This window comes from Eulemur rufifrons, chromosome 16 (genome assembly GCF_041146395.1).
Source record: "Eulemur rufifrons isolate Redbay chromosome 16, OSU_ERuf_1, whole genome shotgun sequence".
Lineage (NCBI taxonomy): Eukaryota > Metazoa > Chordata > Mammalia > Primates > Lemuridae > Eulemur > Eulemur rufifrons.
The window spans coordinates 53,940,524-53,954,762 of NC_090998.1; the positions used below are offsets into that span (position 1 = coordinate 53,940,524).

General features: G+C 39.6%; 1 protein-coding gene across 3 annotated transcripts in view; it reads right to left on the bottom strand.

The window, feature by feature from the left end:
* BEST3 (bestrophin 3) overlaps nucleotides 1–14,239 on the bottom strand; it is a 37,972-nt gene that overhangs the window by 10,951 nt on the left and 12,782 nt on the right. For 2 of the 3 annotated variants that reach the window (XM_069490750.1, XM_069490749.1), the window contains one exon: nucleotides 13,329–14,106. In XM_069490750.1, coding sequence (XP_069346851.1) covers nucleotides 14,051–14,106 — 56 coding nt within the window. In that variant the 3' untranslated portion in view covers nucleotides 13,329–14,050. Of the gene's footprint in view, nucleotides 1–3,606; nucleotides 3,759–5,029; nucleotides 5,111–8,140; nucleotides 8,294–8,391; nucleotides 8,470–9,550; nucleotides 9,706–13,328; nucleotides 14,107–14,239 lie in introns of those variants that run through there. The other variant, XM_069490748.1, reaches the window with a different exon arrangement.

The window sequence follows — 14,239 nt, forward strand, 5'->3', positions numbered from 1 at the left end:
TTACTCAGCCACAAAAAGAAATGAAATAATGTTGTTTGCAGCAGCTCGGATGGAACTGGAGACCATTATCCTAAGTAAAGTATCTCAGGAATGGAAAACCAAACACCATATGTTCTCACTAATAAGTGGGAACTAAACAGTGGGTACACATAGGCATGAAGCAATATAGAGGATGGGAGAAACTAAGAAAGGGGGAGGATGGATGGGAGTGTGTGGGATAAAACTTATCTACTGGGTACACTGAACACTATTCTGGTGACAGGCACACAAAAGCCCTTACTTAAACATTATACAGGGTATCCATGTAACAAAAACACTTGTACCCTTTTAATTAATATTTTGAAATTAAAAACATGTGGTTGTAGTTTCATAGTACCAAATAGTTAATAAATATTAAATAAATTCCCTACTCCTAACCAGAGCAACTACAAAAATTTGAATGTTTTCCCTCTTTACTAAAAGGATCCTTAATTGACTTCTCAGATCCCTTCCTTAAGATCACTATAAATGGGAGGAAGATTTTTAAAAAATGTTAAAATTTTTAATTATTATGGGTATATAAAAATTCTATATCTTTATGGGGTACATGTGATTTTTATACAGGCATACATCGTGAATTAATCAAATCAGAGTAATTGGGGTATCCATCACCTCAGGCATTTAACATTAAATGTGAGGAAGTTTTGACATGTTATTTGAATCATGGCAGAAACCCCCCCCAAAACAAAGCTCAAATGGGTTACATACAGTCAGCAGTTTATAGTTTACAGGCTGGAAACATGCCTTTAGATTCACAGGACAGTCAAAGCAAGCCCTCCTGACACACTTGAGTGATCTATTTCATAAGCAGCTACAGCCTCTCTTCTCCAGAATTTTGAATCCTTTAGCTGTAATGGATGGAGAGTTTGTTAGGGCTTTTCTAATTTTATTTAAGTGATGTATATTTAGTAAATATTCAGAAAACAGGGCCGTGCTTTGAACACGTTCCTTAATATAGAGAACAAAGCGATTGTCTCCAGGGGGGTTCCGTTTTATGTGGAAATGGGTAGTGTGCTGAATGTGTGGGACGTGGGGCAGAGTAACGTCTCAGGCCCCCTTTGCACTGTGCTTTTGCTCAGTCTGTGAAGGGCACTGCCTCGATTTCAGAATTTCTGGGTTATGGGAATTGTGACTACACACCTGAAATGTTGACACGAAAACATAAGGGAAATTTGATTTCTGATTTAAATACCCAAAACAGAATAAGGAAATAAAGAATTTACTCATCTAGGAAAGGATTTTAAATGCTCATCAAGCAGCAAGCACTTTTATGAAATGCTTACGTCTATAGTATCTTGACACCTGATCTTCACCTAACGCAAAGAGCTCACTGGCTCAGCCATCACCAAGAAAACCACCTGTGCTGCAATAAGACTTTCACTTTTGCCTTTCCCTTAGCCTCAGCTGGCTCACTTGATGGTGGCCTTGTATTTGGTGGGGGAACAACTCATTGCTTGGGGAATTATCTTCTACGATTTTAGAAGACGTCTATTGTTTTTGCCAGCTCAGCATAACCATTTGCCCTTCTCCTGTTATTAGAGCCCCGATTTTTCTTGAGACACCACATACTCCATACGGTTGGATAGGACTGACTATACCCTTGATTTAAAGGTGGACACTGGACCCAGCCTTAACTAATCAAAATATCGTGTCTCCCTGTCCACAGTGATTAGTTCAGGAATGGCTAGGTTAGCCAAGCCCAGCCAATCACAGCACATTTAGTACTTCAGTTTTAAGAGTTGGAAAATAAATGTGCTTTTCCACAGGTTTGCTGAGAAGATAGGTCGTGAGCCTGGGGCTGCTGGCGTCATTTTCCACTTGCCATCTGGAGGGGGGAGCCTGCCTGACGTCGGAGCCAGTGGAGAGAAAAGCAGAACTGAGAGGGACGGGGCCGGAGTGAGAACCGGCAACATTCATATTTCCTTGTTTTCTCTCAGTTGTTTTATTTTCTGTCCCAAATCTCCTGAGTTAGTTTAATATGAAAAATAGCTTAGATTTGTTTAGTCTTTCTGTGCCTTGGTTTGACATCCACAAATAAGGGAATTGGCTAGCTGATTATAATATGCTCTATAGAATATTTAGAGTGTTTTTATGTTCACAATCACATTTAACCTTCCCAGTAACATTTCTGGGGAAGGAATTCTCTCCAAGATCTTATCAATCCCTAATTCTATGTTTTCATGTTTAGAAATTGGAGAAACAGGTGTTTTAATATTTTCTAAAGAACATGGACATTTACTTAGGAACCCCCCAAATTATGATGATTAGGATGAATATGTAGATTAGGATAAAAACCTTGAGACCTGTAAAAATCATTTAACTATTGTGCAAAACAACTCAACGGACATTACAGATGCAGCCCACGCCGCACTTGCAGTCTAAATAAAATCATCACAGTGATTTCCTGACTCTATCAAGGGTACAGGTCTCTCTTCTTTTACAAGTTAGGCCTTCAGATAATTTAATCAGTGGTGGGACTGGGAGGAAGGATAAAGCATACTCAATTATCTGAAAACAAACTCACAGAAAAACACTGCTTATTAGTTTTCAAAAGTGAGAAGGTTGCCAAATGTCCATGAAACTCTGCCCCTGTGGAGGGCATTGCAAAGGCTGAGAAGGGCACACAGTGGGAAGTCACTATTTATGGGGACTAAGAATAGGCCGGGGTAGGGCTAAGTTTCCTGGCCTGGAAGGAGCCCTGGATGGGAGGGTCCAGTCTTAGAAGGCTGTCTAGAGGCAGAAGCAAGTCTAGTCTGGAGGAGGTGACTTTCTCTAAGGTGTCCTTTGAGGGCAACAAGGAAAATCTCCTGGCTCCTAACTCTTCCTCATGATCTGCCAGAACTCCTGAAATTCCACCTTCAGTCATCCCTTTCTTTGGGTCTTGAAAGGTTTTCAGCCTCAGAGGCCCCTTTGGAAGAGGAGTGCCAGAAATCACCATTTATGAGGATTAGGAGACATTCAGCTAAGGGTAAAGCTTCACAGGAATAGGACTGAAGCCAGGTGTCCCGAAAGCAGAGAAAGGGGAGGGCAGACCACCTCGGGGAGGAGGGGGAAGAAGGTCACAGGCGGCAAGTACAGGACATGAACCGGCTTCACAAATCTGCCCAGAGTTGGTCTCAGGGAACAATGAGCCACAGTTTTGTCTAAAGTTATGAGAAAAATTCCACAAAATTTTTCCCTTTTTCTATAGTTTTTTTGGGGGAAGGGGGGATTGGTTTTCACTTTCTAAATTTGTCCATGCTCTCCTCTTTAATTTACTTGGAAACTGTGGCATCTGCCTTCAGCAAATATACTTACACTCCCCCGCCCCCCAATTTACACATTTCTTCAAAATCACATACATTATTAGATGTAATAAAATTATTCTAGAACTGTGCCTGATTTACTTCAGGCCTCAACCCATTTATTTAAGGCTCCTAGTATATAGTGACAGATTGTTATGTTAAAACCACTCAACAGAGACTGACTTATTAAGTGCAATTAGAAAAAAAGCCAAAAAAGTAAATAGATCAAAACCGTGATCTACTTATTTCCTAAATATTGGAGATTTTTAAAAAACACACTTACCCCATTTGGACTGTTGACCCCAGAAATGAGGGTATGCAGTAGTCAGCAGCTGCCAGTGTGTATGGCGGTCGGGCGGCAGAATCGTCCCAGTAAATGTCCTTCTTCATCTTGGGTAGGCTCATGTGCATTTCATCCACAGCTAAAAGAGAGACCTAAAATCACCGTTATATTGTTAGAATAACTCAGATGCAAATTATATAAAAAAGAGAAGTTCCAGTGGGTGGCTGGGAGTTGGAGTGGGCTAGGACACAGTCTAAGTGAGTGAATATACAAACATCTGTACTTCACGTTTGCCACAACCACGGCTGCCACAGAGTTGTGTCCATCGTTTACTGCTCAAGAGCACTTGGCAATGAGAGTAAGTGGGGATTCACTCCTCCCATACTCCGTTCAACAAGCCACATGCCCAAGTGGAGCTGCATCTCACCTGGATACCGTGCTCAGGGCTACGGTATCGTCCTAGTGGCTTCCCTGACAGCACCCACTTAACCCCAGATAGTACAGGAGGTGAAGAGTCTCGGTATTTCAACTTGTTAACCCCATAACTTATATGCCCTGGTTTCTTGTTTGTTTGTTTGTTTGGAAAAGCATATCAACAAGTCTATACTGGTTGAAGCTATAGCAATCTTTCCTCTTGGCTTTGACAAAGTGATGCATGAATAAATTATTAATCCTCTGGGAATCCCATTTTGACAAAGAGTGAGTGACCAAGACATTACACTTCCTCCCCACACAGACCGACAATGAGATGTACTGTGAAATGTCTGTATCTATTTAAGAGCTGAGTAAGGGCTTAAAGAAATGAACCAGGTAAAGGCCTTTACTCCATCTGTGGTTCTCAGGGAAGAGAATGGTCTGAGGAGGGTCTTGCCTCAAAGGAAAATTCCCTCATGCTGGTTTTTCATGAGAAGCTCTCTGAACAGTGCTTCAGGGCAAGGCCCTTGGGGCCCGCCTGGTGCGTTTCAGGTAGATTTGAGACACAGGATTTGAGAACAGGATGGCAAGGCCCAGGCTCCCAGTGTCCAGCTGCCAGACATGTGGCTACCGGGATCTATGTGAGACAACTTTTACGTCGGATTGTGTCACTATGAACCTCTCTAGGTGGCAACAGAAAACAAATTTAAGAATAAATTAAATTATTGCTCTGTACTGAGATGGAAGTGGCTGGGTAAAGCTAAGAGAGACACTTTCAAACAAAATAGGCTTGAAATTCTACTTAAAAGGAACTAAATTTCAATGGGACGAGATCCAGGACGCGTGAGGTTCCAACAGGACTTGAGACAGCCTGCTGAATGGCCAAACCTCTTTCACTTGTGGCTGAAGCTCAGAGGTCCAGGGGCCCGTAGCCAGGATCTTCTTAGATTTGAAACATCGTTAGTGATTTATTAGTAATGTTTGTAAAGGAAAGAAAAGTTCTGCTAACCTGCAAATTTCTATCAATGCACCAGTTAGTTTCAAAATCATCATCATCCTCTCCAAAAGGGTTGATGAGTTGCTCAGCTACCTGTAGGTGAGAACATAAAAGAAATCCGTCATGATACCTGTGAGGACTGAGAACAGAGACTAAAACGATTTCCTGTTTTGCTCTCTGCTTCATTTTGCCACTTTCATAATATGAAGCCTAGAAGGAAGAGGATTGTTCTACAGACACAGATACTTATTAGCAAGGGAGGCTTGATTCTCAAACCGTGAATGATGCACCTTCATGGGCATGCTTGCCACATGGATCTGCCCATCCAACTGGAGACTATGCAGGCCCTATCCAGAGAGGCCAAACACTGGTAAGGAGCCAAATAAAACCCATGGATATTGAAGGAGCAACAGCTGTGTGCAAGGCACTGCGAGGGATACATAGCCCGTGCTTTGAAGGAATCTACAGGGCCCAGATGATAAGACAAAATGTAAACAAGGAGAAGATTGAATCGCAAAGAAAAACTTAAATCCCAGTTTAAAGAAAATAACATAAGGAGCTGTCACAATTATTGGACATAACTGCTAAGTGAATGAATCTGAGAGCCAGTAAGTTATAAAGCTGGAAATTGAGGCTTACTTAGTTTTACTCTAAAGGATTTACCCTTATCCAGTAAGTTAGTTTTTCTGCTGGGAAAAATTTAGGTAGCTTATCATCACATATATTCTAATATTTGGTCAATATGAGATACTCTTACCATGTTCCTGAATTGAATGGCCTTCTTGATGAGAGGTTTATATGTCAAATATAACGTACCCGTCATTCTCCTTTCTGAATAATTTCCTTTGATTTTTATCATCTGGATGTCTGTGCGTGTGTGTGCGTGTGCACGTGAATGTGTGTGGGGGGGGAAGAGAGAGACATGGAGATTTTGCATATATTGCATATATTGGGTCTAGATGAGAAAACACTTACAAGTATATAAAATAAAGGCACAATGCGATGAGTCTCCAGAGTCTAGATATTCTAGATTCTGGGACTATTCAGTAGAAAATCTACCTACTTATTTTTTAGGACTTAAGACAAATTACTTAAAGCAGTTGTTTTCAGCTTTGGCTACACATTAAAATTACTTGAGGAGCTCTTAAAAATAAACAACTGATGAATGAGTCCATCCCCCAGGGATTCGGATTAAACCAGTGTGAGGTTGAGCTCAGGCATTGGTATTGGGTAAGGCTCCCAGGAGATTTTAATGTGTGGCCTGGGTTAAGAACCTCCGATTTATCGAAGTGTATCTCCCTATTCTAAGGGACAGCCCTAGGCCAGGCTGTGCCCTGCCACAGTAAACCTCAGGGTGATATCCATATCAAAGTCCTTTATTATGAGTTGCAAGGGGCTAGGTACCATTTCTTGCCTGGGGTTCACTTAAATTAATTGGACCACTTGCTGGGTCTTGAAAATATTTTTGTTATATCCAGATTTTCACTTTTATGGGATGAGTTCTGCGTATATTATTATAGTTTACATTAAATTAACAAAATAGCACATATGTTTCTGAATAGACAATCTCACAAGATATCCTTTACTCCATTGGAGGCTCCATTTCCAGCAAGTAACTGAGTAATACGTTGTTCATAAAGTTAAGTTGGTTTTTCTGCACTTTGAAAAGATTTGTAAATATCTGGATTGTCAAGATAGAGCAGCTATTTATCTCTCAAGGCACAACCCATTGCTGGTTAGGTTTGCCTATCTCTTAACAGAGCTAGGATTGTGCCTTTTCATATTTTGCCTTTTAAAAAAGGAAGGAACCACTATCTACTCTTTACAGGTTGGTAGAGGACCTTACCTGGACACAAAGCAAAGAATAAAAAGCTCAGCACTAAGCAGGAGAAAGGACAAAAAAAGACCAGAATCATTGATCATTTGGGCCAATTGTGGTGATTTTATATTTATGAAGGTAAAGTCTACTTTTTTCCTCTAATGGAAAATGAAAGCCATTAGTCTCTCTTGCTCATTCTCGCTCTTAAACGGGTAAAAATAATTAAGAATCACTGTTACCTGGTCAAAAATGTTTTTACCATTTGTAAGGGACATGCCTTTACTCTTCAGAGTATAATTTGAAATGCCAATTCATTTATTTTTCCTGGTTAAAATTCAAACCAACGAAAGGAAAAGCTTCTGCCGGGAAAATTCTGCTGCAACCTGAAGACCTCGATGGTGCATGAGAACAAGTGGCTGTTTGGAAGGTCAAACATTTGAAAATTCTACCTTATTAACATCATCTTCATACTATCATCAGATTTCAGTTAACGTAATGAAATCATTGTCTTTGATTTTTTTTCCTATCACATATGTCCCTGTTAGAAGTTTGCAAAAGAGATGGAAGAATCAGGCCTCTGATACTCACACACATACATCTGGGGAAGTTTGAGAGGAGTGAGGGAGGGTGGTGGTGGTGGGGAACACATAATATTCTACGACGATAATTAGACAAGCTGTTCTCACTGCTTGGACCTGTTTTTAATTTCCTGGCAAACCAAATGTCATCATTAATTCTAGCGTTTCTGGTTTTGATTCTGATGAATTCTTTCCTGAGTTTCTGTTCTGTTTTGGAAAATGGGAAGCATTTAATATTATGGGATAGTTAGTAGGATTTCAGGGAATTGCAAGTAACTATTTACAGAGTTGAGCAGAGCCAAAATACCACTACAATATGAATGCTTAAGTCTGATAGACAAGGCTTCTTGTTTATTCTCTTTTACTCTGCCTAGTTGCTTATTGTGGTATAAAATATCAATGCAGACTTATTACTTTAGTTACATTATTGTAATTCTAATGGGAGCACACAGAGACTTAAAAAAAATCAATAGCCATAAAAGAGTGCTCTTCTCAACTATTTGCACAGATGAGCTGCTTCAGATTGCTGCAATACAAGTGTGGACTACAGCCCTGTCACTTTAATCCCTGGTGGAAAAGGAATCACATCGCTGAGCTAGTACATGTTAAATCTACCTTTGACTCACTCACGAATGATTTGCTGAAGACTCAGTAAAGGATCAGTGTGCAGAGTTTGGAACAGGACAGATTATAGAGTGGGTCTCAAGCATTGCGACTGTGGGCTACCTTGAGCCATCCTGCATAGAAGAAGAATTGTAGGAGAGTGAAGATTGGAATGTAAAGATCCAAGTCATGCCCCGCATAGCCTTTGGTGGGATCCAAAAACTGGCGTCCAATCAGGCACGTGAAGAAGAAGGTGTAGACAGCAAGAGTGACAACCTGCAATAGAGAGAGACTGGAGTGAGGACACCCACAGTGAGCTAGAGTGCCAAGGTGGGCACATGGAAGTAATGAATCACGTGCAAAGTATTTGGTACCTGGGTGTAAACCAGTGGAATCCCAACCCAGTCATAACCGAATAAGAGGCTGCACCAAGAGCGGTATCGATTCATTTCCTAAACCAGAAACAAACCGAAAATAACTTACTAAAATGATGGGTGTGGGCCTGACTTGGTAAGGCTAGTAAATTGGTTTCCAAGACTACTCTAAAAGGAAAGCTGTAAAAATGACAAGCAATGAACATCATTGAAAATTGTGCAAAAAGGACGAGGACATTGGGACTTTTTTAAATATTAAAATAAGTCAGGACTTTGTAGAAATATACCCTATGTGTATATTGGCCCAAAGTGGTGATGAGAAGGCAATAGTTAATATTTTAAATAAATAATTTTTAGCTATTTTGGTAAATAATGTGGAAAGAAAATTCTTTTTGTTTCACTTCTTTAAAAACAGGCTTTATAGATCTTAGAAAAGAGATATAAATACATCCCAAATCTTTCCCCCAACAAGTGAGGACTGTAGAACACTCAGATTGACAGAAAATCTCTCTCAGAAGCAGGAGGGATGGGATCTTTTGATTTTTTTCCCTTCTATTGCACATAAGTTATTATCTAGGACTGGGAAGAAAAGTTCATATTAACATGGGAACTTTTTAAAAATCATTCATTCCTTTTAGACTAAACCAGGCAGGAGACTGTCATGGCACAAATATATCCAGCCCTTACATAAATTTTTCAGATGAATTCAGCATTATTTCGTTTAGAAAGAACACTGTTTTGTTCACTGCAGCATCTGAAAAGGTGGCTTACCCTCAGAATATTCCAATTTGGGGGAAATGGCTGGGGAGCTTTATTTCTCCTCTAGATTTTATTCTAGGATCCTGGAGTTAGGGATGGGAAATATGCCACGTGGGCACCAAATCCTTCAGAGCCCTTGGTGGCCCTTGGCTAATCAATCAAGGAATGCTTTCTTACAGAGACTAGTACAGCTTCTTGGCAACCACTGCCAAGCTACCTGAGTTCAACCTGTATACTCTCTGCTTCCTGAGCGTTGAGGGTTCTGATACTAGCCCAATCTTTCCAGTTCCTTTGGAACCAGGATTAAACAAAGCAGATTCTCTCAGGTCTGACTTGTTATATTCGGATCTCTCTTGGTCCCTAATTAGCATCTTTTACTGATGGTTTATGATGTACTTACAGTCATCAACGATTGCAGATCAACACTGTCTCTGATTCTACCTTCATTCCGGGCTTTAGTTGCAAGATTTCCAAACCAGATGAATGGAACCCAGTATTTCAGATGAGGAGATTTGAGGTGGTTGAATAATTTCCTTTCATCTGCTGTCATAAAACCTTTACACAAAATAAAAATGGCTAGGATGTACACACTTAGTTTAGCATTAACACATTACCGTATTTCAGTGTCTACTGTGTAAGCACATAACGGGGGGATATTAAAGGGATATGAAAAAAAGGTTCTTGTCTCAAGTAGTTTGTACTTGTATGAGAGATAAGAAATGTGGGCATATGAGCGTGCAAGCACAGACACACATGCAAGGATACACACAAGTTATATACCAAATATATGAGGCGATGCATAGTTACGTGCCAAAATACACGTCGGCAATCCCTGATAGAGAAGGCTAACAGGAAGTAAGGAGACATTAAATGTGGACCAGAACATCTGGAGAAATTTCTTCTTTAAATTTTGGTTTATTCTTCTAAAATTGGGAGCAATAACACTTAGAATTGTTGGATGAAAAGAATAAAATATAATGTACACAAGCACTTCACATAGTGCTGAACACATGATTCACATGACTTTTCCTCCTGACCTCTCCTTTCAAAGTCTTACTTAATCATTCCTTCTTTTGTGAAGCCTTCTTTGATGCCTTCCTTCTCTTTCCCCTGGGATTTCTCCCCTTTAAAGCTTCCCTTATAGTAATATTCTACTTAAATGTTTTCCCTGCGATGATGCTTTTGAAAGGCATAGAGCATATTAATCTTCAAAGTCCCCACAGCATTTTGCACACGCTTTTAAAGTGCTTCTTTAATTGTTTTGGTGTGTGTATAAAATGCAATTTGTTTGAGCTTGCAGTGATCTTTCTGAGTCTCAGTTTTCTCATCTGTAAAAGAGAGCTGATACTATCTACTTCACAGGGATGTTGTAGACTTACCTGGGATGATGAACATTTGTCAAGATGCTAGAATCATGCTTAACATACACTTAGCACTCAATAAGTGCTGAGGCATCATGAATTACATAAAACTTCCGCTATCTCCTGCCTCCTCCCCCCTCCCTGAACACCAAGGAGAGAAGAGATTTGAATAATAGAAGAGGAATAAGGTAGCAGGTTTATTTAATAAGCAAACATTTACTGAATGTCTACTATACACGAGGGTTTGTTCACCCAAAGATGTATTAATACTTTAAAAGGTTAAAGTTTACAGGCTGGGTGCAGTGGCTCATGCCTATAATCCTAGCATTCCAGGACGCCAAGGCAGAAGGACTGCTTGAGGCCAGGAGTTTGAGACCCAGCCTAAACAAGAGCAAGACCCCATCTCTACAAAAAATAGGAAAATTAGCTGAGTTTGGTGGCACTTGCCTGTAGTCCCAGCTACTCTGGAGGCTGAGGCAGGAGGATTACTCAAGCCCAGGAGTTTGAGGCTGCAGTGAGCTATGATCACACCACTGCACTCCAGCCTGGGTGACAGAGTTGAGACTTTGTCTCAAAAAAAAAAAAAAAAAAAGAAAAGAAAAGCTTAAAGTTTACATTTGATCTTTTAATTTTTAAACTTTTAGGAATGCACCACCATGCCTGGCTAATTGTTTAATTTTTTGTAGACACTGTGTCTTGCTATGTTGCCTAGGCTGGTCTTGAACTTCTGGCCTTAAGTGATCTTCCTGCCTTGGCCTCCCAAAGCACTGGGATTACATGGGAGAGCCACTAAACTGGTCTTATTTTTAAAAATTTGATTGAGTAATTTAAGTGAATCAAAAAGCCAAAAAGGCCAAAGGTATATTAATGGAGACGTCTCTTTTCCGGACCACACAGTTTCCCTCCCTGGAGGAAATCACTATAATCAATTTAGTGTGTATCTTTCCAGACAAATGTCATAGATTTTCATACAGGCCTATTCTTTTTTAAACACAAATGATTTTATACTACATACGTATCTGCCATTTGCTTCTACTTTTCAATTACATCTTGAGGATGTAAAAAAATTAATATAGAAAGAGCAGCAGCATTCTTTTAAATGGCTGCTCTCTATATATTAATCAACATGTTAATTAATAGTTAATTGTACACAATATTTTATTTAACTGCTTCCCTTTTGCATAGACAGTTAAGCTGTTTTTAATTTTTTGCTACTAAAAATAATGCTGCAATGACTCTCCTTGTACCTGCCCCTTTGGCTCTTTATTTTAAAGAGCTTTTAAATCGTAATTATGATTTAATATAAGTAGTGTTTTCTGAATTAAAGCTTATCTCTAAAACTGATTTTTGTTAGATATTAATTTTGAGTTATTTTTCTCTCAGAAATGCAAATATTAGCTTATGAAATTCTGATAATACATTCAGATGAAAATCAACTTTTGTCCTAATGTAACACATGTTATATCTCTAACCATCTGTAATCAGTTTACAAATCTGATTGTCCTGTTGAAAGTAATTCTCCCTCCTTACCATGTAGAATTTTATTTAAGAGATGTTGTTGTAATAGAAAAGATGTCAAAGGAAAAGTGAGATGTGACCATTTTGAAAGTCATTGGTTCAAAGAGCTTTGGAGTTACCTTGATCTTTGACCTGACCTAGGCCCTTGTTTTTAAGAATAAGGTCCACAGACCATGGGTCTGAATCACTTGTGATCCCTATAAACATGGAGAGGGCTGGCCCCACCCTGACCTACTAAATCAGAATCAATAGGGCAGGAGTTCTCAACCCAAGTCTATACCTTAGACTCTCACATGGGTACTTTTAGAAAATACCAATACCTGGGTCTTATCCTTGGAAAATTCTGATCCAGTTGGTCTGGGATGAGGTCAGGCATCAGCATTTTAAAAAATCTTCCTGGGTGATTTAATAGAATTGGATCCAGGCAGGTGCATGTTTACCAGGCTCTGCAGAAAATTCTGACATATGGCAGTATTTGCAAATCACTGTCCCACTGAATGAAGTTTCTGTTCATTTAAGATTTGAAATAAACAAAGTAACAACTACAAAGCCAATATTTACCAACAGGAGTCTAGTTATAGATAACACTCAGGTTATTTATACTAGCTTAGAAGGGTTCTGCCCCTGACTGGAGAATGGTACTTTCTCTGGAGGTAAAAAATAAAAATGAGCCTGGTAATTCTCTTCTTAGTTCTCAGTGCATCTCAAAGTTGTTTCATGATCCAGATAATCTGCTGTTTTTTTAAAAAAGACTTGCAGAGCATGATTAAATCTTATTACAAGAAGTTAATAGATAAACTTGACCTGTCTTGGCTTTATGCTTAAAGACTTGCTGTAGCCTATTTTCACATATTCCATATCAATTGTCTAACAGTTACATTCTTGAGATCTATGGTACAATTTTCAAAAGTAACCCCACTTATATACTGGCTGCAATCTTTGTCATTTGACCAAAGAATAACTTTGTCTTTGCGGATTTTTCATTGAGGAGTGTGGATCAAATTGTGCTAGCAAGTCTTTTCTTGGCTTCTAAGCAGAAAGCAAATATGCAGAGTAAGGGTTTATTTAGTGTAAACACTAAAGCAAGAGTTAGGCTCTTCCCTCCATGTAGGACATCTACTGATTGGAAGGGGACACATAGACTGAGGAAAGCTTGTAATTTTAAGTTTTCAGCCCAAATTTGTCAAGTACTTTGCTAGGTGCTGAGATGAATGATGAGTCAATCAGACATTAACGTATCCTCCAAGAGTGCCCGGGCAGAATGATTTTCGTTACTCCCTTCAGGGTCACACATCTTACCCAAAGTGACCCCATCTTTGGAAATCAAGTTTTTGGTCAATTGAAAGAAAATCTCTAGGTTGTTGGCCAAATCCATTCAAAGAGTATCTATTATAAAATGGACTGTTACTTCCATCAGCACTTCAAGCCATTTTAACCAATGACCTATGATCTTCTTGAGAATATGGTCATTATCCTCATCTCTAAGTCTATGTTAATTACAGTTATTGAATCGCTCCAGTTTGGCAACATGCTCAGTTGGCTGGTCCTCCCACCACCCTGTCTCCTTCACATGTCTGTCTCCATGCCATGCTCCTTCAGGCCCCATCGACACTCCAGGCATGGCTATTATATTCTGCCATTGAATCTGCCTGGAGTTTCTCTTTATCTCTTTTCCATCTCTTTCCCTCAGCCCTGCTCAGCAATTTTCATACTGCTTATCCCCAAAAACCCTCCTTCATATTTCTAATCAGAGTAAAATATCTATATTGAGAGATACAGATTCATGTTTGCATTTACTTGCAACTCGAGCTGTGGTTTGATGGAATAGAATCTGCCACTTTAAGACAAAATTTTGCTGCCCTCAAGCCAAAGGACTAATTAAATCCATTGATAAACAAGATTCCAGTCATCATAGATGTTGCCTGCTGTACAGTTGGTCTATTTTTCCTTGATTGAAGCTGAGGCAGATGTCTTTTGCCTTTAACGTACAGTATTCAAATGAGGCTCTATTAGCAGAAGAACTAAAAGCTCTGCATCTCAAAATTTGCAGGCAGAATCTGTTTGATGCCAGTTCTTGCTGAAAGAGAAAGTTGTGCATTCAGCATCAGAGTCCTCAGAGGGATGACTTTTTCAGGAAGAGTGCAAGGTGCCCGGCTCTTTTTTATCTCTGTGTTTTCCAAATGAATGGAATGACGCCACCAGCTTCAGTT